We start from the raw sequence: 17277 nt of genomic DNA on the forward strand, positions 1-17277 counted from the left end.
TGGAGTTGAGTGGCCCAGTGAAACTCACCGTTTTGAACATTGAGGGCAATTTTGGAACTTCGGCTTTTAAGTGGTCATGTGTGTTACACGCGACCCTCTATCCGTCACTTTTGCAAGACTAAGTGGACGGAAGGTCTAAATTGAGACAAGTGGTAAACGTTAGGGGGGTCATTTACCAATTTTTAAACATTGGGCATCAAATTGCCAATAGGTGGATATATAAGGGGGGTAAAGTGTACTTTCCCCAAATTTTAATGTGCTGATGTACTTTTCGGTTTTGTTTTGGGGTTTTGTGTTTCTATATAGGGTTATTTTGCATCCTTGTCTAAGTTTGTATTTTGGTTTAGTTTGAATGAAATTGATTTATTTATTCATTAAAAAAAAAAAATCACATGTTAGGCCTCGCCTTAACTGAATGTGCTCAAACATTCTTGAGCCAGGTTTTAGAGAAAATGTTACAGAAATTGAGACAGCAAAAAAAATCAGAAAAAAATAAAAATAAATAAAAAAGACAAAAGAAAACACGTTGAATTAACATGAGTGCACACATAAAGCACAAAAGGCTAAAACTTTATTGAACAAGCTAAATACAAACCGCTAAAGGGTTGGTTCATATAGGCAAAACAAATACAAAAAGATAATACGACAGTACAATGATCTTTGCGTCTCTGTAACAACTCACAGATAACTTTATGTTGCAAACCAAACATGACTTCCAACAAAACATGTTTAACATCAGATCATGTCCACCGACCCCTTCAACTATTCAAGCCCTAGTGGCAGTACAAATTGGAGTTCCAGAAGCATGTTAAATGGTGCAACCCTTTGGAGCATAGCAGCAATTGCAAGGCGGATTGAGTTGCCTACTACCCGAAGATGGGCAAGTCATATACCCTGCATAGTCCATGCATACATTAGGGCATACTATTGCCCTCACAGTTGCTGGATTCATGCTTAGTGGAATTGTACCTGCTCATCAAAATCATCAACACAATACAACATTTGAGAAAGTAAGTTTGTAAGTTCACGTGACGCTTATGATCACGTCAGCCACAAAATGATTAAATTTGATTATGGCTGACATGAGAGTGCCGCACGGATTACTACGTTAGTTTGTAAGAAATTGTAATAAAAACTAGAGGATGTCAAACATTTTCTTAGAATTTTTTACATGCAAAAGTTTGCACTTAGTGAATGAGATACATCTTATCATTGTTATGTCATCTATGGAACTAGATTATCATACAAAAAAAAAAAAAATCAACAAAAAAAAAAAGTACAAGCTAAACTAACAAAAGAAAAGATAAATTGAGATCACAGAAATTGAATATATATATATAGGAGTAGGAGCTTACTACACAAAATGAGAAGATATATTGCACCAACTTTGTTGCCTTCAGCCATATTTCCTCTATCTATTTTGAGGTGTTAACGTTGCATACTATTTATAGTACTCCTTGAAAGAAAAATTTAAAAAATAAAAACTAAAAAAGTTGGTATATTCAACTCTTAGCAGTTGCAATATCAGGTATATATGGAATATTCATCATATACATGGTTTGCATGCACCAAAGTCAACTTTGCAAAAAGCATTAGAAGGTAATTAATTATGGCTTCCTTCAATATTTTAGAAGCCATCGGAATATAATCAAGTTCCTGATTTGCTCAGATGATAATAATCTCCAACTTAAATGCAGATGCTCTATTTGATATCATATAGTACTTGCTAGTTAATTAGTCTATTTAGTTGATTACAAATAATAATTTCCAAACACCTTATCACTTTTTTGGTCCTTTTGCTTCTCTAAGTGTCTTGTTAATATGCTTTATTTGTCTTATTCTCTTTTTCCTCATCGGTTTTTTATTTTTTATTTTTATTTTCTCTTTATTTTTCGATTCTATCAAGATTGATTTTAATTTTCGATTTGTTGAAACTTATGTTACTTATGTAATTGAAATTGGTGATTTTATGGGTACAGATTGTCTCCATTTCACTTGAAATTGATATATTGTATATGAATATTGTATTGATTTAAACTTGATTTAAATTTGTTTTTTTTCAATGAGAGGGATGAAAGGGAGTTCAAGCCATTGAAATTTGTTGAAATACTCGGGCCACAAAAATTCAAAGACAAATGTTTTATCTTTGATTGTTTCCTTGCTTGAGCAAATACCCAATATGGAAATTTATAGAGCTCATGATACAAGTTTGACAAATGATTGTCTAAGAGCACTAGTAGTAGATGCCCTATAAGTAGTCCTATTCCTTAAAATAGGAAAGCTTTGAAAAAAGTCACAAAAAAATCAAGCCACAACAGTTACCCTATTTTAGATAATTACCCTTGGGAAGCAACAATGCTTCCCAACGTATTGGGAAGCATTATATTATCAAATTATATGGCTACCATATAACAGTTGACCAAATAGCATTAATAAAAAAAATATGATTTCTAGCATTACTTTTTAAATGTACCATTAGATCTATATAAAATCTACTGCTAGTGCTCTAACAGGTTGATGTCAAGCTTTTGAACTTGCATATCAATTGCAAATTGAATCAATCGATCAACGTAGCAACCATTGAGATGATGTGATATGAAAATTACCCCTTCATTTTTTTTTTTATTTTTGTTTTTATAAATGATGATCCAATGGCTTACTTTTGAATGTGATGTTATCAAATTATATGACAACCATATAACAGTCGACTAAATAGCATTAATAAAAAAATATGATTTCTAGCATTACTTTATAAATGTACCATTAGATCTATATAAAATCTGCTGCTAGTGCTCTAACAGGTTGATGTCAAGCTTTTGAACTTGCATATCAATTGCAAATTGAATCAATCGATCAACGTCGCAACCATTGAGATGACGTGATATGAAAATTACCCCTTCATTTTTTTTGTTTTTGTTTTTATAAATGATGATCCAATGGCTTAATTTTGAATGTTATATTATCAAATTATATGGCAGCCATATAACAGTCAACTAAATAGTATTAATCAAAAAATATGATTTCTAGCATTACTTATAAATGTACCATTAGATCTATATAAAATCTGCTGCTAGTGCTCTAACAGGTTGATGTCAAGCTTTTGAACTTGCATATCGATTGCAAATTGAATCAATCGATCAACGTCGCAACCATTGAGATGACGTGATATGAAAATTACCCCTTCATTTTTTTTTTTTTTTTTTTGTTTTTATAAATGATGATCCAATGGCTTAATTTTGAATGTTATATTATCAAATAATATGGCAAACATATAACAGTCGACTAAATAGCATTAATAAAAAAATATGATTTCTAGCATTATGGGATCCAACAAAACTGAAGTTCCAAGGCTGACATTTTCAAGGACAATATTTGAGAAGAATTCCTTATCCAAAATTAATTGGTTATCCAAAAAAAAAAAAAAAAAATTCATGTTAGACTTAGATAGGACCATGATCCCCTATCCAAAATGAGACTACAGCTTTGGTAAATCATCATTAAACGCCCCCAAAGCAAGTAATGCGCCCATTAACATTAACATGCAACTAGGGGTGTAAACGAGCTGAGCTACTCGTGAGCTTACTCGAGATCGGCTCGAATAAACTCGACTCGTGCTCGAATCGATTATTAAATGAGCTACTCGTGAACACGAAAATCAAACTCGATTATTAAACGATGCAAACTCGTATAAACTCGACTCGACTCGACTAAAGCTCGTGAACCCGCTCGTATAAGGATCGACTCGTTTATTAAGGCTCGACTCGTGTATATATATATATATATATATATATATATATATATATATATATATATATATATATATATATATATATATATATATTTAAAAATAAGTTATATATTAAAAAATAAGTTATATATTAAAAAATTAATATATACTTTATTTTTATAATATAGTATATTGTTTAACAATATACTATATATAAGCATAAATTAAGTAACAAATAAAAATGGTTCGTAAATATTAATTGGTTGTAATTGTTTGGTTATATCAATATGTATATAAAATAGTAAAAGTGAATAATATCAATATTTAATTTTTAATCACTTAATCATATGATATAATGACAATTAAAACACTTAATCATATGATTCAAATTATGTTATTCATGTAATATAATAGGACTATATGATCATATGATAATATAACACAGTGGCATATGACATGTAATCACTGATTCACTATATCCAAATTCCAATATTATAAGTATTATTATTAGATATTTATAAATTATTACATCACCGTCATTACGTGATCCAAGATTTAAGATCATATGAATTGTTTGATCATATGATCACACGTTAATGCTTAAATCGTATGATCATATGATTTATATAATATTATTATTATTAGTAGATAGTTAGGAATTATGATAATTATGACTTATAATGATTATACTTATCAATGTTATCATGGGTAATTTATAATCATATAAATCAAGTGATATGATATGATGTATAATTCATAATCATATATATACAAGCTATTAGTATAAATTATAGCACATAATGTGATATAAGTATACAAATATAATGATTAAGTATTTAGATACTTAGATACAATGATTAGGTATATAGATTACATACGTAAGTATGAATTCACATTGATCATATGATATAATGACAATTTTGAAACTTAATCATATTATTGACACACAATGACAATGTGATTCATAAAATCTAAAATTAAGTGATTACGATTAGAATGACCAATGTGTTAATTAACTAAAAAATTTGAAGTAGTATCTTCAGAATTTAGATCAAATAATTGTATGATTATACATATTATCATTATAATTTAGTTCACATTATCACATGATTTAACATTGTGACATATAAAGATCATATGATCCAAGTATTATAATTGGATAAAGGAAAAATATCATCATTATATATATATGATCATATAATTATATAATAATTGACTATTGTTACAATTTGTTATCATTAGATACTCAGAAATCGTTAGAGGATATGATCTAGGATCAAAGAATAGTGCTATAAGGTACTATCATCTCACTATAGGCAGACTTTTGTGCTCACGTGGCATAAGTTGTGGTGAGATGAAAGTGTTTGAGAAGGTTTTATAATTTTTTTTTTTTTTTTTAAAAAAAACATGTGCCACGTGGGCATAAAAGCCTACCTATAGTGAGATGATAGTGTGCCTTATAGCACTACTCAGGATCAAATGATCGATCATTAGATTTACATTAAGTATGTAAGTATGTAAGTATATAGATTAAGTATTTAAGTATGTAGATTATGATTAGGTATTTAAATTATAATTTGTTGTATCATAATTCATAAATATATAATTAGAAAATAAGCTATAAATTTGAGTTCACATAAGCACATTATTATAAGTATGAGTTTATATAATTACAAATTAAGCTATTAATATTAAACAATTATGTTATTTGCAAACATATTGTACACACAAATTACACAATGTCATTGTGAAAATGGCAATGCCTTTGTTTTTTTGTTTTTTTTTTTTCTTAAAACTAAAAAATAAAAAACACACCCAAAATTAAAATGCATTATGTGTACAATTTGTGTGCAAATTTATTTTAATTTTTAAAACAATTTTTAATTTATTTATTTTTAAATTTAAAATTTAAAATTTTTAATAGTTGAAACGGTGTGTTTTTATGAGTTTTAAATTTTAATATTGTTAATTTAAATTTTTTTATAATTTTTTTACGATTTTATTAGGGAAGATCTCAACCATGCGATTGTTGTATATTTAATCACAGCCGTTCACTTTTCATGGTTGGTTACAGCGATAACACACGTTTACACAAAGAATTTATACGGTGTTTCTCACACACAATCCTTCATCTGATCCAACGACTTCAATTTAATCATAAAATATTGAATCAAGATCTGATCATCTGATTCGGCTACATTGTATCTAGTGCTGTAGATATTATGTTCAATGTAAGCCCCCATGTAGGGGATTTTTCACCAAAAAAGCTTGTTGTGCGGCCCTAGGTAATAATACTGATTCAGCCCCTTAAAAAAAAAAAAAAAAAAATACTGATTCGCCTGACGCTGATGCTGACGTCTGACACCTGACGTTCTAGTTTCCGATACATGGAAACAGAATAAGACGTTGACACTGATGCATGTAGGGGATTTCTGGATCGTCCGATCGTTCAAGTTGAATCCAGCATGAATCTTAGTCGCTCATAAGACGCTGACATCTGAAGCCTGGCGACGCATGAGTGGCTCGGGACTCGTGTTGACACGCTCCAGTTGCCAAGACACGGACACCCTTCATGATTTTTCTGGGTCGTCCGATCGTTCAATAGTAAATCGCAACCATTAATTTTGAGATAATGAGATACAGTTGTAATCTACTATCTACTCTGAGAAATTATATGGTGTTACAATAATCATGTGTTCACTCCCATTAAATAAAATCCAACGACTTTATTTTCTATCTTGAAATTGATCATAATAAGCAACGGTTAGGATCATAAGTGGCTTTGATTTTATCTGCATACGGCCATAGGGAATAATTTTTCAAAGGAAAAGTTTTTTTTTGTAAGTTCAAATGAAAAGTTAAATTTTTGAAATTTTATTATTTAATTTATTTTGAAACCACAACGTCGACCTGTTCTCAAGCAAATTTTTTTTTCTTAAAAAAAAAAAAAAAAAAAACCCACCCAGTCGGACACCCTCCATTTTTTCCACCCGACTAATGCGTTCCCCCCCCTCCCCCCCCCCCCCCCCCCACCCCCCAAAAAAAGTCAGAATCACAAGTTCATAACCTTTCAAAATCTTCTCCAACCCACTCAAGACAACTTGCAGCTCCATCATCTCCATCCTACAACAATGTCGTGTTCGTTGTAGACGACTTGACGCTCGCCAACCAGCGCGCCCAGGAGGTCGTCGCACGACTCAGGTTTTTGTTCTATTTTATTGTCCTCTACTTTTCTGGATTTCGTATATTGGATTTGTTGGTTGGTTCTAGGGTTTACGATCTACTCCTTTGTACAATTTGGTGTTTGTATTTGTTTAAATTTTTTTCACTCGGGCCGAGCTTGAGCCGAGTACTCGAGCTCGAGATCGACCAAAATGAACGAGCTCGAGCTCGAGCTCGGTCAGCAATTTTTCCTAAGCGAGCCGATCTCGCACACGAATTTTAGGCTCGTCTCGAGCTCGAGCTCGAGCTCGAGCTTCACTGTTATATAAACGAGCCGATCCCGAACAGCCAATACTCGCTCAGGATCGGCTCGTTTACACCCCTACATGCAACATATTACGTCCACTAGTAATCAGATCTTCCCAAACCCATAAATGAACATAACAGAAAATGTCCAAGGGTTGCCAGCTCAACCAACTCCCCATCAACAGACACATTTTTTGATTCAGCCAACTTCTATCAACTAAGTAAAATTCATCCTGCTAATTTTTAAATGTAGCTCATATATGCTTCAAATTAACTAGTTATGCATGCCAAGAGAGCTTTATAAGAACAAAAGACAAAAGTATGATGTACATAAGATGATAGAGAACATTTTCAAGCAAAGAATGAGAGATCACTACAGCTGCTTGCAAACTGGAAAGACAACGTCTCATTCTACTATCCAAAGTGATTTTGATCAGCAGCACTCATAACTTTAGTAAAATAAACCACCCACAAAAAGCTTAAAAATCAGAAAAACCAAACAAATTTTAGGTTCAAGGCAAGTACTTAATTCTCTCTGCATATTCTTATCAGTAGATCAAAACAATCATACCAAACATTGAATTGAAGAGGAAGAAGAAGAAAATGAATCAATGTATTTTAACAAGAGAAACAAACACACCCAACAACAACAGTACATCTGATCAAATTAAATTACTAATTATCTTGGTGTTGTCATGATCAACATCTCACTTTCTTTTAAAACAAAAGTACAATAGGATAAAACAATTCAGATAACCATTTAAACAAATGACAATTATTGACAAACCAATATCCAATATAAAATCTAAAAGACCAAAATATCATCAAGCACATTATTCAACAAAAGTAGGGCACATACTAGTTAGAAGCTGTCAACTCATCCTCCACCAAGATCTTTATGTCACGCCCCCATTTTGGTAAATAAGGGAAACGCAAACTTGAGCCTAAAAAAAATAAAAATAAATAAAAAATAATTTACATAAAGCATACCTCTAATAGTTATAGATTTTATCCATCTATTTTATATATATCTATAATAGAGTAGCTTTTCACAAAGTCATAAATTTCCAATAGGGAAACATATTATACATTACAAAGGTTACATCAGTTCCCCAAGATACCATCTATTGCTCTTAGCCAGGTCTATGCAATTACCAGAAGGTGACTCTGATTATTACATCCTGAAAAGGTTGAAGGGGCAAGGGGTGAGTTTGATAACTCAGTAAGTAACACAACATAGTACAAGGTGGTATAAAAAGTTTAGTTTAGAAACTTAGAATTTTCAGAGTTCACATATAGAAACATCAGCATCAATAATAAATATGCATATGCAATCATCATTCATAGTTTGTAAGTTTTGTCTACCACTGGACCACTTCCGCATTTTTACCATGAGCGGTGCACGTTGGGCTCGTCCAAAGGACTGATCCCGAAGGATCCATGGCTCATCCTGTCGTCACAGGGGAGAGCTGCCGGGTTAGGAAGCTCCCTAGGCGAGAACCCCCCGGCCGATAGCCCCACACTTTTGGTGTGGTTGCCCCGCTACCCATCATCATCATCATCATAAGATCCGGATCACAGCATTATGGTACCGTGGGACAAAACTTTGTGTGATGCACATAAAACAAATATTCAACATAATTTCATCATCTTGTTCATATAGTGCACATGTAACACATATATTTTGAGAGTCATCATCATCCTCATTCTCATGGTGCACATGTATCATTTTTGAAAATCATAATTACATCATCCTCTTCATTCATATGGTGCACATGTAACATATAATTATTAGCTTCATTCATCCATGGAATTCACAGGTAACATATTTATTATTTCATTCTTGAGAGCTACCATATAATCATAAGGAGGTTCAATTACATTTCATAAAAGAATCATTATAATTGAAGAAAAAAAAAATAACAAGTAATATTAAAGTGAAAGAGTCCTTTGAAAATTCTCGACGTTTTACTCTTGAAAAGATTTTATTTAAAAATTTCGCCGAGTTTTAAAGTTGTGTCCCCTTACCTGGATTTGCCATCAACTTCGAGGTCGAACTTCTACCTAAATAAATTGAAAGATAAATCTTAGAAGAACATTCTGAAATTTGAAGCCTAAAACTTAAATTAAGGGTATCCTATATAAATATCCTACATAGCATGTAATCATAATTCTTCAAATACTTCCTATTAATATAAAATCTCTACTCAAATTTACCGCAGATATCTGAAATCATTAATTTATGACTTCTCTTGAAATTCAGAATAATTTAACCAACGCCACTACCTTAGTGAACTAAATCCTCAATAATCAGTAATTTCAACATAAAAGAAGCAAGAAATCATTCGGCCTATTCACAGAAATCCCCAAAAATGAACTTTCTTAAATCATCAAATCCATAGTCCAGAACTCTGTAACCCAAACCAACCAATATTAAACCGAACTCATTAAATTCCCAACCATAAAATCAATTACCAATTACCACTTCCACATAATCACATTAACCAAACTATAGGGTTTAACATAATCTAAAACATATTATATCATAATAACCCCAAAACATAGGATTCCTCTAACACGTACTATCAATCACACCGATCCAATAAGGAAACCCTACCCCTCATATCACTGTGGCGGTCACACCTACACCCACACACACACACACACACGGCTCAGCCATCCAAAACCTTCACCAACAGAGAACATCACACACATAATTAATTCTATGTCCAAAAATAGCAAAACACAAGATCAAACTCCAAGTTTTAACCATACGAATTAAATCCAAGGATTAATACTGGAAAAAAAAAATGCCAAACTCAACAGTTTCAGCCTCCATTCACTATGTTTATTCGGTCATGCATAGAAATCAAGACACCCATTCCTCAAACCGAACTCCATAGATTAACCCATTCCTCACACACATAATTAATTCTATGTCCAAAAATAGCAAAACACAAGATCAAACTCCAAGTTTTAACCATACGAATTAAATCCAAGGATTAACACTGAAAAAAAAACCCGCCAAACTCAACAGTTTCAGCCTCCATTCACTATGTTTATTCGGTCATGCATAGAAATCAAGACACCCATTCCTCAAACCGAACTCCATAGATTAACCCATAGTCCAAACCTCAAAATTTAAATAGTAATTCATTATACCCATTCGGTTTGCTAGCCAAACACCACAAAACCCAACAAAATCAATCTCGGAAATCAAAACCCCAAATAACCCATCATCACAGCAACCTCAAAGAACCCAAATTCAGCCAAATAGGAAAAATACCCACACAACTGATCAACTACAAAAAAATACCCCATCACTTATCAATACCGAATTTTTAACCAATCAATAGAGAACCCCCAAAAATCATTAACCATCATCCAACCAAACCTAATTATCAACCATAATCTTTACCCAAAATAATCAAACGGGTTTTCAAGAAATTACCCCAAGGATTTTCTTAGCAAATCCACCGAAATTCGCCATTGATTCTGCCGGGGAAAAAAAATCACCGGATGAAGGATCGGGTTGGGTCTCGCGGGTTCTCGGGTCTTCCTAAATCGAGTCACCTCCGGTTCTCTTCCTCGGGTCCTTGGGTTACGGGTTCACCGGAATCGCGCCTCCGGTGACCCATGGAGGATCGGGTCCTCACGGGTTCATGAACCGCTCGGGTTCTCTCTCTCGGGTCTGGCGGCTACGGGTCACGGGCTTGCCGGAAATCGGGTCCCTTTGCCTCACCGGCGACATCCACCGGAAGATCGGGTCCAATCTTCCTCTCCTTCGGTCTCTACCGGCGTCGATCGCCACTGGATCTCTCTCCGGGTCTCCAGCTCTCCCTCTCTCTCGGTTTCATCTCTCACTCTCCCGATCTCTCTCTCGATCGCTCTCTTTGCCTCCCTCTCAATCTCATCTCTCAAAAGATCTCTGTCTCTCCTCTCACTCTTGTTTCCGTCGAGTGAAAGAAAAGGAGGAAGAAGAAAAGAGGAGTGAAAGAAAAGAGAGGAGGGTGTACGTGTCTAAAACAATAATGCATGTTCAAAAGGTGTCAAAGAGAAGAGAGAATTTGAGACACGTTTAGGCCACATGTAGTTTCTTTGACACACAGTTTTTTTTTTTTTTTTTTTTTTTTTTTTTTTTAAACCTATTCAGTAATACAGAAATCTTATAAAACACCTAATTATTAAACAAAAACCCTTTTAATCTTTTATATTACTACTTAATATTATAACAATTTTCTTTGGGTTCTCATATAGAAATGCTAAATTTTTTTGAGGTGTTATACTTTATCTCCGCATCAGAGTTCTCCTCCATCTTTGTCTCTCCTATCACTTCATACTGCAGATTTGCAATAGGCAATACGAAACAATAAAATCTTTTTCTTCCACATGAAGAGACCTTGCATAACAAATCTTTCGAGCATCCTTCAAATCCAACTCCAACTCCAACTCCAACTCCATTAATGTCATCAGTGGATGTGCCTTTAAAATTTTCCCAATCGGAGGAACTCAATGCCGCTGAAACTGATTCCATGGGAAGAGCAGAACTTTCAGCAACAACATCGTCTCTGGCATTGTCCGAATTGGCCAAATAGTTTTTGCTGCACGCAAATCATTGCCAGCTCCCTCAATCGGGCCAACTTCTTCGGCCAACAGAGAATCCTCGGCATAATCCACTTCTTCAGGCAGATTGTCGTTGGAAGCAACCAGTTCTGCCGGAACATGTACACCAACGACCCTTGCTTCAAATGGAGGGTCACCGACAGCTACCGCTTGCAGATCACTATCCACAACCCTCCTCTTCCCGAAACCGCTTATTCTAGCACCGCTATGAATTCTCCTAGCAACCAAAGTTGTTGTTTGTCCATCCGACGTGCTCTTCATCCTTGGCTTAGAGCCACTAAACCAGTACATGCTGTTCAAAGACCTAATGGAGTGAGGAAGGGTCACAAAGGACAAGCACATGATGGTAAAAAGGGTGGAGTAGTATAAACGGGGGAGTTATCTGGAATGACTTGGGAAAAAGAGTGGGTAAAAAATATTTGTGCTATGGACAAGTATGAATGGGTGTCGTTTTTTCCTTTTTGAGGAATTAATTCCAACTAATATTGGTGCGGATTCAACCTTTATTATACCATATATGATTCAAACAGTATCGAAGAAAAACAAATGATCTAAATTTTGTGAATCATTTGCAGAAAAAAAGAAGAAACAAACAAAAAAGATTACAGCAAATTATAACCCAAAACAAGGGATTCTCAAAAATCTCGATACAATAAGTTGACAATTTAGATATAGAAATTACCAGAAAATACTTGCAGCAAATGTGGTAGACGAACTAGGCTAGTTGTCCAATGAAACGTAGCTGCGCTGCTAAAGAAAAACACAAAGAGACAATGTTAAAGTAAAATCACATAAAACCCACTCACAAAATTTTCAAAATACTAATCGAAATCTGCAAATATTTCCTCTACGAAAATCTCAAACAAATCTGCAAACAAACCGAGAGAAACTTTCACGTGGGCACTGGGCGTCGTCGGTGTGGACGTGGCACTGGGCGAGTGGGCGTGGGCGTGGGCGTCGATCGGAGATTCAGAAAAGGAGAAGAAGCAAGAAGAAGAGAAGAGAAGAGCAGTGGAGAGGGAGAGGAAGAAGCGACGGCGTGCTATGAAGTGTGAAGAGTGGAGAAGAGTGAATCACTAGGTTAGAATGACTTGGGAAAAAGAGTGGGTAAAAAATATTCGTGCTATGGACAAGAATGGAGAAGGGCCTGTAACCAAACACGAATTGTCTTCTTCACCAAATAGCATTCATAAAATAAAATAAAATAAAAATGAAAAATTCACTTCACTCTTGAACTTTCGTCACATTTACAACTTCTTAAAATTAAAAAACTTTCAATTTAGTATATTTATCTTTCAATTATTTTCAATTCCACCCATTCATTAAGATTTTCTGTTAAGTCTTAATTGACGAATGTCAAAATTTATAAAGAACCATCATTTTTTTTATGAAAAAAAAAAATTGTAAGAATTTAGATGTTGATCAGGATTTAACGAAATTTATAAAAATACTCACGTCCGAATCTTTGAAAAAAAAATTATAATTAAAAAAAAAAATGAGTATTCTAGAAATTTTGACAGGATTTAACAGAAAATCTTAACGGAATAGTGGAATTGAAAAGATGGATACACTAAATTAAAAGATTTTGAAATTTAGAAATGAAATGACAAATGTGATAAAAGTTCAAGAGGGTTAAGTAAAGTTTTTCCTTATTTTTATATTTTCTTAGATAAAAATATAAAAATAATTGAAAAAGTATAAAATTATATACTTTTCTATTTGTGTTCCGAGAGATTGGGTTTGAGGGGTGGCTCAGGGATAAGTATAAAATTATGTGAGCAAATTTTAATTAGACTTATTTAATTAAATTAAATAGGTCAAATTTTTTTTTATCTAAACTTATTAATTTCGTGTTAAATTTATTTTAAATTCGCATATAGTGTCAAAAATTTACTCCAATTTACTCAGCTAAATTTGCTACCCAAACAATATCTTGTCAATTGTCAATTGTCAAGGTCTCCGTCCCTTTTTTCAACTTAAACAATTATACTTAGCTTTGAAGATTGTAGGTTATAGCCATTGACTTGCCCATAATGGGTATTGTTTTTCCTTTAAAAATCATATTCCCCTTCATTTCTTGAGAGACTTTATGCAAATGTGTAGATAATTAATTAATACAGAATAGACTCGATCCATGAGATCATCAATTCGTTGTGTTATTATCCGCTTGTTTAGTTCTCCCTATGATTAAGGCAAACGAAATGGCGTCCTTGCCCCATCATGCTAAGGACTTTAACTGATAAACTATCTCATGGCCATAATTGTCTTTTTCTTCTCTTTTATTTTTTAAGTACTATAGAGAAAACCAAAACATTATGGAACTAAAAAAGAGGAAGAGATTTCCTTTCCAAAACAGGAAAGAAATGAACAGAGCTAAAAGATAGAGTGAGAATGCAGTTAGATGTCGCTGTCCAATTTGCCACATTATGGGTACAAAAATCACTATGACAAACCGATTCTCACAATTCATCCATGAGTCCATATTTTGATCCACTAACCTAAATGGACAAAAAATCAGCACCCAAGCAGCTCATTGTCATCTAAAGTTGCAGCACTGAGCCCGACCCCTCGCCAATTTGTCCCAAAGACAGATCATTTGCCTTAGGGATTGATAATGTGCAGTGAAATTGTTTTCCATGCACCCATACTGACAAAATTTCAAGTTGTGGGAGTACTGGACGGCCGCCATGGAACCGTTAAATTGCTCAACCCACATTCCCATGCTTACATCCTCCATCTTGAAGAGCTGCCACAAAAAACAAACAGCATTTTTCAGTCATAACCTGCTGAGGAGGCAGGCTGGAGGGAAGGCAGATTGAATAAATAATGAAACTAACCCTTAGGCTTCGATTACCATGTTGAGAGACAACATATTTAGCAATATCACTGGAAATTATATATCCGAGCCCATTGGCATAAGGAGGATATACTTCTTCTGGCCACTCCTGTTACATTACAGGATTCCTTCAGATACAGGAACAATGCAAAGAGAATGAAACAGCTCTAATATAATCCTACTTATACGATGAGAAGAAATTATTTCTCTTCCCTTTTATGATCCTACTTCCAAAGCAATCAAATGTATCAGACTTCCAAAATTATCTGATTGATGAAAGGAGCTCTTGGAGAAATCAAAAACCCAAGAGACAGAACCAAGTTCAAATAGAATTGCAAACCATAGCAGGCAACAAGTTCAAATTTACACAAATGCAACCCCACTAACATACCTCATATGTGACTGCCCATTTTCCACTTCGGAGAGGGCGATGCAAGAGGTTGAGATTGCCCATATAAAGGGACGTATTAGGAGAGATGCCCTCAATTTCTTTTAGGACAGTGTCCACCCTAACGAAGGTGTCATCGTCACATTTCATTATGTATCTAGTGGTCACATTCTGAACCTGCATGGAGGATGTTTGGAAAATTTGAGGGATAGAATACAACTCAGCATGGGATCCAACAAAACTGAAGTTCCAAGGCTGACATTTTCAAGGACAATATTTGAGAAGAATTCCTTATCCAAAATTAACTGGTTATCCAAAAAAAATAAAAAAAAATCATGTTAGACTTAGATAGGACCATGATCCCCTATCCAAAATGAGACTACATCTTTGGTAAATCATCATTAAACGCCCCCAAAGCAAGTAATGCGCCCATTAACATTAACATGCAACATATTACGTCCACTAGTAATCAGATCTTCCCAAACCCATAAATGAACATAATAGAAAATGGCCAAGGGTTGCCAGCTCATCCAACTCCCCATCAACAGACACATTTTTTGATTCAGCCAACTTCTATCAACTAAGTAAAATTCATCCTGCTAATTTTTAAATGTAGCCCATATATGCTTCAAATTAACTAGTTATGCATGCCAAGAGAGCTTTATAAGAACAAAAGACAAAAGTATGATATACATAAGATGACAGAGAACATTTTCAAGCAAAGAAGGAGAGATCACTACAGCTGAATTGATGTATTTAAACTACTGCTGGAAGGTCTTACATAATATCCAAATTTCCAGCTACTTGCAAACTGGAAAGACAACGTCTCATTCTACTATCCAAAGTGATTTTGATCAGCAGCACTCATAACTTTAGTAAAATAAACCACCCACAAAAAGCTTAAAAATCAGAAAAACCAAACAAATTTTAGGTTCAAGGCAAGTACTTAATTCTCTCTGCATATTCTTATCAGTAGATCAAAACAATCATACAGAACATCGAATTGAAGAGGAAGAAGAAGAAAATGAATCAATGTATTTTAACAAGAGAAACAAACACACCCAACAACAACAGTACATCTGATCAAATTAAATTACTAATTATCTTGGTGTTGTCATGATCAACATCTCACTTTCTTTTAAAACAAAAGTACAATAGGATAAAACAATTCAGATAACCATTTAAACAAATGACAATTATAGACAAACCAATATCCAATATAAAATCTAAAAGACCAAAATATTATCAAGCACGTTATTCAACAAAAGTAGGGCACATACTAGTTAGAAGCTGTCAACTCATCCTCCACCAAGATCTTTATCTCCGCATCAGAGTTCTCCTCCATCTGTCTCTCCTATCACTTCATACTGCAGATTTGCAATAGGCAATACGAAACAATAAAATCTTTTTCTTCCACATGAAGAGACCTTGCATAACAAATCTTTCGAGCATCCTTCAAATCCAACTCCAACTCCAACTCCATTAATGTCATCAGTGGATGTGCCTTTAAAATTTTCCCAATCGGAGGAACTCAATGCCGCTGAAACTGATTCCATGGGAAGAGCAGAACTTTCAGCACCAACATCGTCTCTGGCATTGTCCGAATTGGCCAAATAGTTTCTGCTGCACGCAAATCATCGCCAGCTCCCTCAATCGGGCCAACTTCTTCGGCCAACAGAGAATCCTCGGCATAATCCACTTCTTCAGGCAGATTGTCGTCGGAAGCAACCAGTTCTGCCGGAACATGTACACCAACGACCCTTGCTTCAAATGGAGGGTCACCGACAGCTACCGCTTGCATATCACTATCCACAACCCTCCTCTTCCCGAAACCGCTTATTCTAGCACCTCTATGAATTCTCCTAGCAACCAAAGTTGTTGTTTGTCCATCCGACGTGCTCTTCATCCTTGGCTTAGAGCCACTAAACCAGTACATGCTGTTCAAAGACCTAATGGAGTGAGGAAGGGTCACAAAGGACAAGCACATGATGGTAAAAAGGGTGGAGTAGTATAAACGGGGGAGTTATCTGGAATGACTTGGGAAAAAGAGTGGGTAAAAAATATTCGTGCTATGGACAAGTATGAATGGGTGTCGTTTTTTCCTTTTTGAGGAATTAATTCCAACTAATATTGGTGCGGATTCAACCTTTATTATACCATATATGATTCAAACAGTATCGAAGAAAAACAAATGATCTAAATTTTGTGAATCATTTGCAGAAAAAAAGAAGAAAC

At 34.4% G+C, this 17277-nt stretch overlaps 1 protein-coding gene and 2 long non-coding RNA genes across 4 annotated transcripts; all 3 read right to left on the reverse strand.

Annotated features, from left to right (window-relative positions):
- Positions 1-503: 503 nt before the first annotated feature.
- LOC133868436 (uncharacterized) lies at positions 504-8342 on the reverse strand. Of its 2 annotated transcripts, XR_009900334.1 has the most exons (3): positions 8285-8342; positions 8055-8139; positions 504-969 (listed from the first exon to the last, which is right to left on the reverse strand). It is a non-coding gene; the product is annotated as an uncharacterized LOC133868436 (long non-coding RNA). The 2 variants fall into 2 exon arrangements; XR_009900333.1 differs by lacking the exons at positions 8055-8139; positions 8285-8342 and adding an exon at positions 1356-1570.
- Positions 8343-9055: 713 nt separating this feature from the next.
- On the reverse strand, positions 9056-12860 carry LOC133868438 (uncharacterized). Its single transcript, XR_009900336.1, has 3 exons — positions 12699-12860; positions 12501-12568; positions 9056-9259 (listed from the first exon to the last, which is right to left on the reverse strand). It is a non-coding gene; the product is annotated as an uncharacterized LOC133868438 (long non-coding RNA).
- Positions 12861-14354: 1494 nt separating this feature from the next.
- LOC133869161 (hydroxyproline O-galactosyltransferase GALT2-like) lies at positions 14355-16525 on the reverse strand. The gene is made up of 5 exons (XM_062306116.1): positions 16470-16525; positions 16196-16268; positions 15046-15219; positions 14656-14763; positions 14355-14564 (listed from the first exon to the last, which is right to left on the reverse strand). The coding sequence occupies exons 1-5, from the start codon at positions 16523-16525 to the stop codon at positions 14355-14357; spliced, it is 621 nt and encodes a 206-aa protein (XP_062162100.1).
- Positions 16526-17277: the final 752 nt, after the last annotated feature.

The sequence above is a fragment of the Alnus glutinosa genome, chromosome 5 (assembly GCF_958979055.1).
Source record: "Alnus glutinosa chromosome 5, dhAlnGlut1.1, whole genome shotgun sequence".
Lineage (NCBI taxonomy): Eukaryota > Viridiplantae > Streptophyta > Magnoliopsida > Fagales > Betulaceae > Alnus > Alnus glutinosa.

What these genes read in the sequence shown, in the direction of transcription:
- LOC133869161 (XM_062306116.1), bottom strand. Translation starts at nt 16,525, where the DNA reads ATGGAGTTGGAGTTGGAGTTGGATTTGAAGGATGCTCGAAAGATTTGT. An exon ending in CGAAAGATTTGTTATGCAAG is followed by an intron (nt 16,269 to 16,469) that starts GTCTCTTCATGT and finishes TTGGTCTTTTAG; the next exon opens with ATTTTATATTGGATATTGGT. An exon ending in AATGGGCAGTCACATATGAG is followed by an intron (nt 14,764 to 15,045) that starts GTATGTTAGTGG and finishes GTAATGTAACAG; the next exon opens with GAGTGGCCAGAAGAAGTATA.